The sequence below is a fragment of the Narcine bancroftii genome, chromosome 3 (genome assembly GCF_036971445.1).
Source record: "Narcine bancroftii isolate sNarBan1 chromosome 3, sNarBan1.hap1, whole genome shotgun sequence".
NCBI classification, from domain to species: Eukaryota; Metazoa; Chordata; class Chondrichthyes; order Torpediniformes; family Narcinidae; genus Narcine; species Narcine bancroftii.
The window spans coordinates 351,855,558-351,871,517 of NC_091471.1; the positions used below are offsets into that span (position 1 = coordinate 351,855,558).

General features: G+C 40.3%; 1 protein-coding gene across 4 annotated transcripts in view; it reads right to left on the bottom strand.

The window, feature by feature from the left end:
- LOC138759418 (protein kinase C alpha type) overlaps positions 1-15,960 on the bottom strand; it is a 286,911-nt gene that overhangs the window by 134,494 nt on the left and 136,457 nt on the right. For all 4 annotated transcript variants that reach the window (XM_069929780.1, XM_069929782.1, XM_069929779.1 and 1 more), the window contains exons 4-5: positions 6,322-6,433; positions 4,731-4,862 (exon numbers count right to left, since the gene is read on the bottom strand). In XM_069929780.1, the coding sequence (XP_069785881.1) occupies positions 4,731-4,862; positions 6,322-6,433 (244 nt within the window). The remainder of the gene's footprint in view (positions 1-4,730; positions 4,863-6,321; positions 6,434-15,960) is intronic.

Here is a 15,960-nt window from a genome sequence, read left to right on the forward strand (position 1 = left end):
ATTGTCAGAGGTAGTTTCTTTTGAATTAGTTATTGAAGCTCCAGGTTGAGATAAAGATCTTGTGGTATTATGTAGTCAAGACTTTAGTCATGTTGTATAATTGTGACTACTAAAATGCCCAGTGAGCCATCACAGCCTTGCTGTCTATCTACAAAAGGCAATTCTAGTCTCATTTCCCACTACTCTCTTAGGAATTTGCAAATTATTTTTATTTCTTTCAGAGTCTTAAATTTCATTTTTGAAATCCACAATTAAAAAGTTTTTTTTTGCTCTCTTTTTGGGCAATACATTCTAATCCGTAGCAACTGATTACATGACAATGTTTTCCCAGTCACCATATTTTGGTTCTCAATCCTCCACCTATGGTGACAACTGTTCTTTATTTCATTCAAACCCATCATATTTTTGTATACCTGCAATAAATTTCTTCGACACATTCCTTGCTTCAACGAGAACAATTTTCTCCCATCTCCCTGCAGAACCGAAGTTGCTCATCTCTGGAAACAATTCTTGTGAATCCTTTCAGCATCTTCTATCGAATGCCTTCATGCAATGTGACACCCAAATTGACACAGCACTCGAGTTACAGTTGAACCAGAGCTTCAAGAGATTGAAAATAATCTTCAATACTCTGCAGATGTTTATAGACCCCAAGATCGCATATGTTCAGATTATCTTTCTCCATCTGCCGTGCCATCATCATGGATCTGAGATCTCCATATTCTGGCACCTCCAGAATATGGCACTTCCATTCTAGCCTCTTCTCCCTTTCAAACTGTATCACTGTGCACTTCTCTGTGTCTATTTCATCCATCACATCATCCTCATTTAACCAGCCTGATCACTATCCCTTTGAAGATTATAATTATCCTGTTGATGGTTTAATGCACTACCATCTGCAAATATTGCACAGTGTCTTAAAGTCATTAATATATATCAAGGGATGCAGTGGTTCCAAGGTTGAAACATTGGGGAAGATCCCTGCATACTTTCTAACAGCTGAAAACAATCTCTCTTTCCTGTCTCTTGGACAATTGTGGATCCACTTTACTATTGTCTGTTTTAATTAATGGACTTCAATGTTGCTGTCTAACTGATAATACAATACTTCATCAACCCCTTTGGAACGCTTATTCACACAATGTTCACCATTAGCATCAATTATCTGTTGACTTATCAGAAAGTTTAATCAAACTAATCAAAGCACAATTTTCCTTCAACAATTTGATGCTGGCTTTTTTCCAATGAATCCTTTTTCGTCCAAGGGAGTACCAACTTTCATATCTTCCTCATCAGAGAGGGCTCCCTGTGGCCTCTCAGAAAATGTTTACATCTTTTATTGTGGGGAAGTATAAATGAGGCATGTTGGCAGAAAAAAAACCCCGAGACATGGATTGTGTTGAGTGGTTCACCACTAATTACGTCTAGAAGAAAATTACTCAAATGATTTGAAGATTGTGGAATTTCATCTATAACACTGGATTGGAGAAACTAGGATTGTTCAGCTTGGAGTGAAAGTGCATCACAGGAGAATTGACTGAGCAATTCAAGATCACACAATAACAAAATTCCAGAGATGCTGGCAATCCAAAATAAAAACATAAAATTCTGAAAATTGTAAACCGTTCAGGCAGCCCTGGACGAGAAACAAACTGTTTAGCTCTGCTTCTCTCTCCACAGATGCTGAAAATTTCCTAATGAAGACTGTAGCAGTTTAAAAAGGGCAAACAGAAAGAAGGTGTTCCCATCAGTGGGCAGCATGGTTAGCATAACGTTTAGTGCAACGCTTGGGACCAGGGTTCAAATCCCACACTGTCTATAGGGAGTTTGTACATTTTCCCAATGTCTGCGTGGGTTTCTCCTGCGGGCTCTGACTTCCTCCCAAAGTTCGAAACATACTAGGAGTTGTAGATTAATTGGGTGTATTTGGGTAGCACAGGCTCGTGGGGTGAAAGGGCCTGTTACCATGCTGTAAATCTAAATTTAGAATGTTTGAGAACCAGGGGCACATTCAAAAGAATGGCTGAAACACACGGGAAGTAGGAAGTGGTGATGATCTATAACATTTTGTTACCGAGGCATAGAAGGCTGTGGAACAAGTGCTGGAGGATGGGATGAATACAGGTGGGTGTCCTTGCGTTGGTGAGTTCCAAATGAGCGTTTTCCATTCTAGATGATTATGACTCCCTATCTAATGATGGGTTGGAAGCAATTTGATCTGAGTGAATGATGTAACCACAGGAGAACATATTTCATAGAGCTACAGGAAAAAGCAGGTGAATGGGACTGAATAGATTTCTGTATGGGAAAGCACCATGGATTTTGTGGGTCAAATGGACTCCTTCAATGCAGATTTTGACCCGATTTATTTGACATATAAACCTTGCACTATGAACGTGCAAGGATTCTATCCCCTTCTCTCAATTTCTCCATCTCCAGACCAGTTCTACCAAAATGTCTGCCTTCTCCCACCAACGTGGCTTCCCCTCCACCATCATCAACACAACCCTCCCCCGTATCTCCTCTATTTCTCACTCATCTGCCCTGGCCCCCTCTGCCCCCAGACGCCACAAACATGGAATCCCCCTTATCCTCACTTACCACCCCACCAGCCTCTGCATCCAACACATTAAGCTCCGAAAGTTCCGGCACTTACACTAGGATCCCACTATCCATCTTCCCCTCTCTGCTTTCCATAGGGACCATACCCTCCCTGACTCCCTCATGCACTCATCCCTCCCCACCAATCGCCCCCTCCCAGTAGCTTCTTGTGGCCGTAGGAGGAGCTACATGCATCCACACCTCCTCCCTCATCATGGTCCAGGACCCCAAACAGACCTTTCAAGTGAAACATCACTTGATTATCCTCAGGCCTGATCTACTGCATCTTGTGCTTCCTTTGTGGCCTTCTCTGCATCGGAGAGACTGGGTGCAGATTGGGAGATCGCTTCGCTAAACACCTTCACTCTATCTGCACCAGTGACAAAGACTTCCCAGTGGCCAACCATTTCAGTTTTGCGTCACCCTCCCATACTCGTAATTACTGTCCCACCAAGACCACTCGCAAATGAGAGGAACAACACCTGATTTTCCTTCTGGGCACTCTCCAGCCAAATGGCATTAACGTCGACTTTTCTGGTTTCTTCTAGCCTGCTCTCCTTTGCCCCTCCCTCTTCTCTTCCCCTTTCCAGTTCTCCTCTCTCCCTTCACCCAGCCATCCTCCTCCCCTTGATCACTGCAGTCCCCTCCTTCCCTTCTCCACCTATCACCTCCTGCCTTTGTGACCACACTTTGGCCCCTAATCTTTTGTTCAAATGCCTGCTGACATTTTTCCATTCCTTTTATTAAAATATTTTATTTTGTTTTCCATCAATAAACAAGGAAATAATATTGCAAACTGCTTCAAAATATCCAGATATCCCCCAACAATCCATGTACATGTGATGTTTCTAACCCTCTCTCCTTCATAAAAAAAGAGAAAAGAAAAAGAGAATGCTGGGTGTTGGCACTTCCAATGAATGTCCAGGGAGGCCGTAGAGTCGCCCTCTTGTGTAATTTCTTTTATTAATCCACCTATTGGTAGTTTTTGACAGGGTGTGGCTACAGCTGTGCTCCCATGTACGTCAGATATGGCTGCCATATTTTAACAAAGGTGCTATGTCAGTTTCTAAGGTTAGATGTGAGTTTTTTCTTTGGGAATACACTATGCATCTCTCTAGTCCACCTACTAATAAGTAGAGGGGAGTCCGACTTCCAGGTCACTGCTATGTATTTTTTTTTGCTACGGACAAAGCAATAAATATGAATTGAGTTTGGAATTTGGTTAATTTATAGCTTATGTCTATGAGGTTCCCCAGTAGATACAATGTTGGAAAGGTTACTTTTGTTTCCCTGGTTTATATATCGGCTAAATCCTGCCAAAATGGGGCCATCTCTGCGCAGGACCAGGTTACGTGAACAAATGATCTCAGCTCCACACCATGCTTGAAACATGTCTCTAGAGAACGTTAAAGAGGGGCTGCGCTGGAAAAGGTGACCTGCAACTGCACAAAGGAAGTTCTTGACAGCATACATCTACCCCAGAACAGTGTGGGATAAAAGCCATTGAAGTGATCCTGTTCCAAAAGAACATTTAATCCAATTACACGTGAAGCTAACAAAGGGAAAGTCTGAATCTCCCTTGTGAATCTTTTGCAGTGTGAGGTAAAACTGGTGTAGAAAGTTGTATTGAATCGATCTTTACCTAGAATGAATAACTGTTGTCACACTGTCTCCACACCAGTCCAACCAACATCTCTCATTTTTCCATTCCTTGATGAAGGGATCAAGCCACCTGAAACATTGGTTATGTATTTTTACTGTTGCTATATAGAAGACACTGTTTGACCAGCTGAGATTCTCCAGCTTTGTGTTTTTACTATGATCTGTTCATTCAGTGAAAGACCTGAGATTCCAAAGGGAGAAATGAGGAGATGTGTAAATCCTTGGAATTCTCACCCAGCAAAGTGATGTGGAAAGTCATTTGCTGAGTATATTCAGGATAAAGAACAATAGATTTTTGTATACTTAAGGGAATGAAAATATGAGCTTAATTCAGGAAGGTGGCTTTGACAGTAAAAGATAAGGCATGATCATACTGGTTGACATACCAGGCAGCACAGGTTGATTGAACTTCCTCTATTTCCATATATTATGTTCTAGCCAGCTACTGTTTACAATGGACATCTTACCTGTGACACGAAGCAGACTGTCATTGGCAACTTCCACTTTCAGGAATATCCTGCCCCTTCTCTCTGTGTGATCAGTTCCACACATGCTGGGTACATTTATAACACACTTCTTGTGTACGTTCAGGTCACAGGCTGTGGAGTAAAAAGGACACACTTTTCAAAAATTGTCACCACCACATGGTCAGTTTGACAATGACTGGCCCGGTTTTGTGCTACATGACCAAAATATTCAAGGGTCTTCAGGAAAACATTCTACCTTGTTTCTAGGAAATCAAGATGGGAAGAGGAATGAAAATTAATTTAACAGGAAAAGGTATGTGCCCTGTTAAATACTAGTGTTCCAATTCTAGTCCTTTGACTGAACAGGTGAATTCATTTTTGCTTCCAGAAATGACCCAAACATTTAGAATGATTGAGCACAGAAATGGGCTCTTTGATCTACAGTGAACCAAACAAACCTCACCAATCCTAAACTAATGCCATTTTATTCTCCCTGCTTTTCCATCGACTCCCTCCAGAATATACTCCTGGGTAATATTCAACAACCAATTATTCTAACAACCCACTCTTTGTTCAGGCAGCTTTGTTTGAGGATGGGGATAAATCAGCCATGCTTCTATTTCCTGCATCGAGGTGGACCATTTGTCAGGACCTGGAATGCAGTGCCTCTTGTCGGGAAATTTGGAGAACGTTAAAGAGGGGCTGCGCTGGAAAAGGTGACCTGGAACTGCACAAAGGAAGTTCTTGACAGCATATATCTACCCCAGAACAGTGTGGGATAAAAGCCATTGAAGTGATCCTGTTCCAAAAGAACATTTAATCCAATTACACAAGTGAAACTAACAAAGGGAAAGTCTGAATCTCCAAGCTGCTGACTCTCAGCAGTTCTTACAAGCAGCTTATCTGGATAGCTATAATTATAAATATCCCTTTAACAAGTTTATGCAATCCAAGCTTCAAATTGCCTTCCCAGAGGAACATAGCCTGGTGATACATTTAATTTTCTGAGATTTTCAAACTAGAAAAGCATTTTGAGGGTTGATTTATCACATATCTGTCTCATTACTCGCACAAACACCAGTGATGCATTTTTCTCTCACATCATGACATTGTGTCCCTATTTTTTTGATATATTTCTAATTAGAGAGAGGGATAGCAAGAGTGTATATGTGCATGTGAGAGAGTGTGTGTGTGTGTGTGGGGGGGGGGGCGCGGGGGGGGAACAATCTGTGTCTTTGCATCTTTATGTTTATATTTGGATTTTTCCCCAGAGTGCCTCAATTTTGCATCCTCACAACTCTGCTTTCTTCAAGGAGTTATGCAAACACTGAAAGAATGGACCCCATCTACATCTCCCACTGCCTGGGAAAGGCAGCCAACATGCATCACACCCTGGACAGGCTCTCTTTTCCCTTCGCCCTCAGGGAGAATGCATAACAGTGTGAAAACACTGGGTTAAAAATAGTTTCTTCCCTGCAGCAACCATGCTCCTGAATGAACCCCTCTCAGGTTGCTCTTGCCTGGTTTTAGTTCCATTATAACCCTCTTCTCACTGTATTGGGTATTATGTGACAAATAAATTTAAACTTACTGTCACATTTCATCCCTTGGTGAATGAGGCCATATAACAGCGAGCCACAGTGGTCACAGAAGGTAGGACTCCCATAAGTGTGGATTTTAAATTTGTGTTTGCTCCTTGGATCCTAGAAACAAAAGCAGAAAAAAACATTGGTCCCATTCTTCTAAAAAAGGTCCTCAATCTTTCCTTGGTGTTGTTCTTCTTCATCTTCCCAAATACTGCACTTTATTCTCACGTATCTGCTCCACACATACTGAAGTTGGAGCAAGGAAACACAGAGAAACACAGCAACACAGAGAAATGCAACAACTCTGCCCTCTCATCATCTGCCCCAACAATTTGAGGTCCAATTTGGCTCAGTCAGTGGTGCTCGAACCCAGTGTGAGGTTACCCGCCTTGGAAGGAAACACGGAAGATCAAAATACTATTTAAATACCAAACAATTACATCTTGCTGATGTAGTGGCTCACCGGAGGCTTAATTGAACCGGCTCAGGAGGTTCTGAATGACGTCATGACATCACAATGCAATGACATCATTTGGAACACACGGGGTTTTAAAAAGCTGCACGTGACTGCGTAAACGACTTTTACTGAACTTCGACTTGACTACGTCTGATCATTTTCTTGTTCTTCATTTCGCACTGCGACACAGTTGCTACATGGGTGACCCCGACAGGCCCAAACATATTTTGGACCCAACATGAAGAACGCAACAGTTTCACTCAAACTGCCTGTCATTTGCACCACATAAAGTTTGGTTTGGGCAGGCTGAGGCGCAGTTCCAAATTCACAAGATAGAAGTGGACGCCACTATCATGTGGTAAGCGCGCTTGACCAGGACACGGCCGGTCGAGTTGTGGATTTCTTTTGGAACCCACCAGCTCTCGGCAAGTATGAAGCCCTAAAAGCCCTCCTTCTCCAGATTTACAGTCTCTCCTGGTGTAAGCGAGCTGCACGGCTCCTCCTTATGATGGCCTGGGGATCATGCCCTTTTGGAGTTGATGAACAATGTGTTGGCACTGGCAGAGGCCATAGGCCTTGCTTACTCTATGAGCAGTTTTTAGAGCATATAGCAAAGACATCCGCCTCATATGGGCTGACGAAGACTGTGATAACCTTCGAATAGTGCAGCCCATGCAGACATTCTGTAGTGTGCAAAACAGCAAGGCCCACAGAAATTAGTGCTGTGTCACACCCAAATGCCCAGGCTCCCCTGGACAAACATGACTCCATGACAATCACCTGGTGCTTTTACCATCAACACTGGGGTTCTGGAGCTCGCCGCTGCCAACCCCCTTGCATTTTTCTAGAAAACACCATGTCCAGTCGTCACTAATAGCTTCAGCAGCTGGCCACCGTAACAGCCTACTCTACATCTGGGATGAATGCTTCCAGCACAAATTTCTAATCCACATGGGAGTGGAGGTTAGTGCCTTCCTCCTTCAGGCTTTGACACCCGTACCAAGAGCACTGATCTGTTGCTCACTGCTGTGAATAACAGTCTGATTCGTACGTATGGCACACTGACCCCTAAAGTTTAGCGACAATAAATTCACATGGAATTTCCTTCTTGCTGCTGTGCCCCGGCCATTGCTAGATGCTGCCTTCCTCACTGATGGTGGACTTAAAAGGGGGGCAGTTGGTGAACAGCACAACTTTCCAGACTTTCCGCCTTGGAAAAGCCAAACTACCCGCCCCGCACCTCAAACAACAAATTTGCCATACTTCTTGCGGAGTTTCTGGACATTGTCACTCCCCAATTCTCCAGTGCCACACCGAAGCATGGCGTCACACACCCAAGGACTTCCTCTACACGCCTGAGCCTGACGCCTGCCACCCAACAAGTTGCATGTTCTCTCTGTGCCTGCATGGGTTTTCCCCAAGGGTTTCCTCCCTCCCTTCAAAATGTACCAGGCTGTAGATCAATCTGGTGTAATTGTGTGGCATGGCCTCATGGGCCAAAAGGGTCTGTTACTGTGCTTAATTTAAATATAAAAATTACATGGAGAGCATATGGCTGAGAATCATTTGACTGTTTTCTGACACAAGATTGAGGAGACTTACTTAGTATTCTCTACCATTAAGAAGAATGAGAGGAGACCTTGTGGAAACATGTAGTATTCTTAGCAAGCTTGACAGGCAGATGGAGAAAGAATATTCTCCTGGCTAAATCTTGAACGAGCAGTTGGAATCTTAAGAATAATAAAAATGTGGAGAGGATGGTCTGATCTGAAGAGTTGTAAAGTTCATTCAAAACATAGATTGATACTGTCTGAGATATCAAGGAATCAAAGAATATAGGATTGTGTAAGAAGATCTATCCTGGCCCATCATATCAATGCAATCACGTAGAAGGAGGAGTTTGAGGAGATTAGCTTTGTCACCAAAGACTCTTGCAAATTTCTGTAGGTGAACCGTGGAGAGCATTCTAACTGGTTGCATCGGTGTCTGGTATGGAGGTGCCAATGCACAGAACAGGAAAAGGCTACAGAGGGTTATAAACTCAGCCAGTGCCATCATGGGCATTAATCTTCACTCCATTAAGGACATCTTTTAGAGATAGCTTTGCAAGAAAGCAGCCTCTCTCATCAAGGACCCTCACCACCCAGGCCATGCCCTCCTCTCACTGCTACCATCAGGAAGGAGGTACAGGACCCTGAAGATGCACACCCAATGTTGCAAAATCAGCTTCTTCCCCTCCGCCATCAGATTTCTGAATGGACAAATAAATCTATGGATGCTACCTCACTTTTTCTCTTTATCTTTTGCACCAGTTATTTATTTGTTTTTAATGAAATGTAATTTATAGTAATTTTGCACCTTCTTCTGCAAATACTGCTGCCGCAAAACAGCAAATGACAATAAAATTGATTGAGATTGGAGTTTGAGATGGAAGCGCAGCCATGACCTGTTTTTTTAAATTTTTTTTTATTTAATACTTCACTCTGAGCCATGTCAGTAATATATACAGATATTCAGGATTAATATGTACATAGTGACATTTTCATTTTTTCCCTCCCCATCCCCATAACTTAAAGCAAAAATAACAAAAGAAAGAAATCGTGTCATCCAATATTTTTTACTTGACTGTTTTCTTAATTGTAACTTGTCATGTCAAGAGATGGAGGTCTGAGATTGGTGGTGTGACAGGATATGTTGTGTTTCATATTGTAAATAGATATGATTTTGGGAGATAAATTGGGGCAGGTTTGTTAGTGTAGGCCACATACAAACACTTCAAAACAGATCTTATTTAAAATAATGGAGCTCTGCTCAAGCTAGACATGCTGGCTCCAAGAGCCTTTGCAAAAGCTTTGGAGTGTGCCCAAGAAACTTCACTAATAGATTGTTGTTTACAAAAAGGCAACAGATGAAAGAACTCATTGGAGCTGCAGGCTGTCTGGAGAGAACCTTGCTATTCTAAGAGGATCATGTGGTTTTTCAAGCAGAGAGAGTCAAACAGGCATTTTTCTTTGAGTGAGAGAGATCAATTCTGCAGTTTTACAGTCAGCAGCAGCAACTGGGACTGGAACAGGACAAGCTGGCAAGCTTGTGGAAAACCCCATTTAGAAGATGGGTTGTGAGTGATCAGCCTGATCAAAGCCCTTGTGGTTCATACAAGAGGAGAGGACTGGCTGCCTAATGTTTCACTTGAAGTAAGAGAAACAAAAAGGAACTCTGTGGTGACCTGAAAGAAAGAGGTTATCATCTGGAAATCCCTGTTGGGGCAAGTTTCTTCAGCAAGACACTGAAGTGGCTGGTTATAAGGAATCAGTTGTGAGTGTCCAGCAAACAACAAATCTCTCTTTGAAAATTGACAAGAACCTTCCTGAGTGGTAACCATTTACCTTTCAAGCACCAAAGCCTTGTGAACCTCATAAATGTTAAATTCTGTGCATGGTATAAGAATCGCCTGCAACCAGTAAACTTGGAGGAATGAGAAGTGAGATTGGCCTGTGAATCAAAAAACTTTTCTGAACTTACATACACATTACAAACACGTGCACTTAGAATTAGAAGGGGGTTAAGTTAGGTTAGTTAATAGTAATAAGTTAAAATTTGATCCTGTTTTCATGTTTAAAGATAATTAAAAGCAACTTTTGTTTAAGTAACCATTTGTCTTGGTGAATATCTATTGCTGCTGGGTTTTGGGGTCCTCTGGGCTTGTAACAGTGGTTTCAAATAAACTTTATGTATGGTTCCCAAATTTGTTCAAATAAAGTGTATTTATCCCTCAAGTTGTGGGTAATTTTTTTTAATGGAATACACATTCATTTCTATGTACCATTGTTGTACTTTTAAGAATGTTTCCATTTTCCAAGTTGTCATTATACACTTTTTCTTGCTGCTCGTGCAATCATAATAAATAATTTTTGAACTCTGTCAAATTTTAGACCTAATTCTTTATCTTTTATGTTGTTTAACAGGAAGATTTTTGAGTCTTTTGGTATCTTATTTTTTTGCAATTCTATTTAATATCAAGTTTAAATCCTCCCAAAAAGTTTTCACTTATGTACATGTCCAAATTGCATGTATTATTGTACCAATTTCTTGTTTACAACAGAAGCATTTGTCCAATGATGTTGGATTCCATTCTTTTAACTTTTGAGGTGTAACATATAATCTATGGAGCCAATTGTATTGTATCATACAAAACCGAGTGTTTATGGTACCTGTACATAGTTCCTTCCATGTTTCATTCTTTATTCGTATAGTTGAAACTTTTTCCCAACCTTGTTTCGGTTTATATATTACTTCATCATTTTGTTGGTTTTATAATTTGCTATAAATGTTTGTGATAGTTTTTTTTTTAAACTATTGCAGTGTCTGTGATTAAATATTCAAAGCAACTACTCTCAGGTCATCTTGGACTCGCTCCCAGCTTTCCTTTTAAATATGTTTTCAACTGATAATATAAAAATATTGTACCATGTGATATTCCATATTGATCTTTTAGCTGTACAAATATATTAAATTATTTCCCAAAAAGCAATTTAATTCCTTTTCTTGTCCATTCCTTAAAGAATAGATTGTCCATTGTAAAAGGTATTAATGGGCTTTGCGTTAATAACATTTTTGGTATTTGATAGTTTATCATCTTTCGTTCTAGATGTGTTCTCCTCTATATTTTTAGTATATGATGTAATATTGGTAGATTGCTATATTGCACCAGTTTCTCATCCGATTTGTAGAGTAAGTGTTCCTCTAATTTATATAACTTTATCTTGAGCCAAGCTGATTTTTCTCCCATCTGGTAAAAGTCTGACAAAAATCTTAATTATGCTGCCCTGTAATAGTTTTGGAAATTTGGTAGCGGCAATTCCCCATGTTTATATGCCCATGTTAGTTTTTCCAAAGCTACTCTTGCTTTTTTGCCCTTCCATAGAAACTTTATTAATTTATTCAATTTTTTTTTTTAAATCCCCTGTCAAGGGAATCAGTAGCATTTGGAATAAGTACTGTAGTCATGGAAATACATTCATTTTGATGCAGTTTACTCTCCCTATTAGAGTTAGTGGTAGTTCTTTCCATTTATCTCAGTCTTCTTGTATTTTCCTTATGGTTGGTAATTTAATTTACGCAAATGATTTAAATTACTCTCTATTCTGATACCTAAGTAACATATGGCCTATGATTGCCATTTGAAAGGAGATTCCCTTTTACATTCCGTATAGTTGACTTTGTTCATTGACATCACCTCACTTTTGTCAATATTAATTTTGTATCCTGATATCGCTCCCATTCTTTCAATTTTGTATATAACCTTTTTATTGGTTTTTCTGGGTCCGTTAAGTATACTATAATATCATCCACAAATAAGCTAATTTTAAATTCTTACTCTTTTATTTTTATTCCCTTTATCATAGGGTCTTTTCTTATCAGCTCTGCCAATGGTTCTATAGCCAAAGCAAAAAGGGAAGGTAATAGTGGCATCCCTATCTTGTTGACCTACTCAATTTAAAGTCGTCTGAAACATATCCATTTGTTCCCACTTTTGCCACAGGACCATTATACAGTGCTCTAATCCAGTTAATAAATATTTCCAGTAATTTGAATTTCTGTAGTACTTTAAAAAGATAACTCCATTCAACCCTATCAAAGGCTTTCTCAGCATCAAGAGCTACTGCCACAGTTGGTGTTTTGCTTCTTTGTGCCACATGAATCAAATTAATAAATTTACACAAATGATCTGCTGTTCTATTTTTAACAAAATCCGTCTGAACTAACTTCATTAATTTTGGGACACAATCCATTAATCTATTCGCTAATAGTTTTGCAATTAGTTTGTAGTCTGTATTTAGTAGAAATATTGGTCTATATTAAGCCAGTGACAGCGAGTCCTTTCCTGTTTTTTGGAATTATTGAGATTATTACCATTTTGCATGAGTTAGGCACATTCTGGGTCTCCCACATTACCTCTAAGAGGGGCGGAATTAGTAGATTTTTGAATACCTTATAAAATTCTGTGGGAAATCCATCTTCACCACGTGCTTTATTATTTGGCAATGTCATTATGTATTGTGTATTTCTGTAGTTGTCATGGGATTAAGTAGTTTATTTTGTTCTTCCAATTATAATTGGGGTAATTCAATATTTGACAAGAATTCATCTATTTTGTTTCTCTTCCCTAGGATTTTGGTTTGATATAGTTGGTTATAAAATTTCTTAAAATTATCATTGATCTCAAGTGGAGAAAATGAAACCTGTTTATCCTCATTCCTTGTGCAAGAATAGTCCTTGTTGCTTGTTCTGCTTTTAGTTGCCAAAGTTTTGTGGGTTTTCTCTCCTAATTCATAATATCTTTGTTTTGTTTCCATAATATTTTTCTCCACTTGGTTTGTTCGTAATGTGTCATATTTTAGTTTTTTTCCTCCATCAATCCTTTCTTTTTCTCCATATCCTCCCTTTTCATTAAATCTTTCTCAATAGTTACTATCTCTTTTTCCAACTACTCTATTTCCCGACAGTATACTTTTTTAATTTTGGTCATATAACTAATTATTTGTCCCCTAATAAAGGCTTTAATTGCGTCCCATAATATAAATTTGTCTGTTACAGAATATGCATTTGTCTCAAAGTATATTTTAATTTGTTGTTCTATGTATTCCCAAAAGTCTTGCCTTTTTAACAACATGGAATTCAGTCTCCATCTATATCTTTTAGGCAGAATATCCTTCAGAACAACTGACAATCACAAGGGTGAATGGTCTGTTAAAAGCCTTGCCTTATATTCAATATTTCGGACTCTCCCTTGAATTTGTGCCAACAATAAGAACACATCAATCCTAGAATAGGTTGTATGCCTGTTTGAGTGATATGAATAACTCTTTCTTTTGGATGTTGTTTTCTCCATATATCAATTATTTTCATATCTTACATTGAACTTAATGTAAATTTGGCTGTTTATTTTTTTGTAGTGGTCCTCCCAGTTTTATCTATTGATGGGTCAAGGTTAAAATTAAAGTCTCCTCCTAGTAAGATATATCCTTGTGTATCTGCTATCTTTAAAAAATGCCCTGCATAAATTCTTCCTTAGGTGTATAAATGTTTAACAAATTCCAAGATTCTGAATAAATCTGGCATATCATCATTATATATCTGCCCACTGGATCTGTTATTACTTTCTCTATTTTAATTGGTAAATTTTTATTAGCCATGACCTGTTGAATGGGAAAGGAGGCTTGAAGGGGCAAATATCCTACTCCTGCTACAATACCCTGTGCTGTTGCTTCTCTATTGTGAATTGGAAATTCAATTTCCAACATACAGTAAAATCCCTGTAATTCAGAATTCAAGGAATCGGCAAACAAAATTTTGGAAAATAAATTGGTAAAAAATCCGAAAGTTCAGAATTGGCGCCCCTTGTGGTTAGTTTGCTAATCATGTAATACACAGTCTCAAACAATCGGAAAATTAACTTATCCGGCATGTACAAATCCCCACTGGTGCCAGATTCCATGGGTTTTACTGGACGTTTCAAATATGAACATGTCAAAAAGACACACCTAAAAAGTAAACGACGAAGGTGATAGGATAACTGAAGATTCCACGAAAACTAAATATTGACGTTTCAGAATAATTATCTCCAGAAATGAGCAGATCTTCATTATGAATACCTTCTCTCCCAGACTGAGTCAAATTGCTATCTCATTTACATTATCATTTGGCAAGAAACTGTTCAAAATGTGGAATTTCTGAATTTAGATTAAGAACTTAATTTAGACCATTAACTAAATAAATCACATTAACTCGTGTTTTCACAGAGAAGCATTATATAAAAAGAAACTGCCAACTGTAAATCCTAACCCTTCTAATACACGTTTCATCTTATTTTCTGTAGGTCCTTATATCGAGGAAAAAAGCAAATGTGAAGGTGGATATTTTCCACCTTTACATCAATTCAACTACCTTTATAAAAACGGTGACCGCGGATGCTGAAAGCAGACTCTAATCTACCTGGGGGGAGTGGGGTGTAGTCACACAGGTGAAATGAGTCGTTCCATCTAGCTCCATAAAGGCAATGCCACTGCTTAGGTGCAGGCTGATGACACTGCCAGTCCATGATGTAGGAGCCCCCACCAGGGCTCCCACAGTGATTGGTACTGGGGTTGGTCTCCATCCTGCCACCCAGAAATGTCCTCTTCCTGTTCGCCTTCCGCCACTCGCTCCTTTACCAAAGCCGCTGAGTCCAAGGAGCAGGAAGGCAGTGAGAAGTCGGAGAGAAGGGGAATGGATGCGCAAGGTGGAAGGGAGTGGCGGGAGTGCGACCCAAAGAGCATAGAGACCCTGCGGGAGCAAGGAGAATCAGAGCCCACCGAGCCGCTGGGGCCAGAGTGTGAAGAGACCCGGGTGCTGACCTCCATGGCCTCGGAGGAAGGAGAGATGCTGAAGAGTGGACGGAGAAGCAGAGCCGTGGAGTCTGATGGATGAAAGAAGGGAGCGAAGAGCTGGGCTCGGTGTACCAGAGGGGCAGCACCGGGTTGAAGAGCTGGAAGAAGGAGCCTCAGGTTTCGTAACGGGAACCTCTTTTTATTTTAATGCTAGGTCATGACCAGCTTCATTACCCACAATCCTCCAAGCAGCAGGAACCACTCTGCATTTCCCAGAGCGGTTCCAGCTGTTTGCGGATTATGGGTAACAAAGACGGCCCTTGCTCGGCACCTATTTGACCTCACAGCAACAGGCGGCGCAACAGCACCACTTTCCATGCCTCCCTCAGCTCTGGAGGACACCTCCCAACATTGCTCTCTATAAAAGCAATGCTGAAACAGGCGGTCTCCATAAAAAATCCACCTTTTTTGTTCCCCCCCCCCCCCCCCCCACCACCACCCATTGGAGCCAATCTCAATGCAGCATCGCTCCATAAAAATACCTTGAATGTCACTGCAATGCCGGTCTCTGCAAATCTCAGCCATGGAAACAGAATCAGAGCAAGTCCCTCAGAGCTTGCTGCTCAATTTAATACAATCAGAGCTGATCATCCATATCAAATGAACATTACTACTTTTTTCTCTACTCCTTGATGCTTTTTGCGTCTAGAAATTCACTGATTGACTTAAATATTCAAAATTCCTTTCTTGTCATGCAATAGTAGAGAACATGCAATGTTAGACAAAATTGCCCACTGCCTGCCATAAGGGAGAGTGTC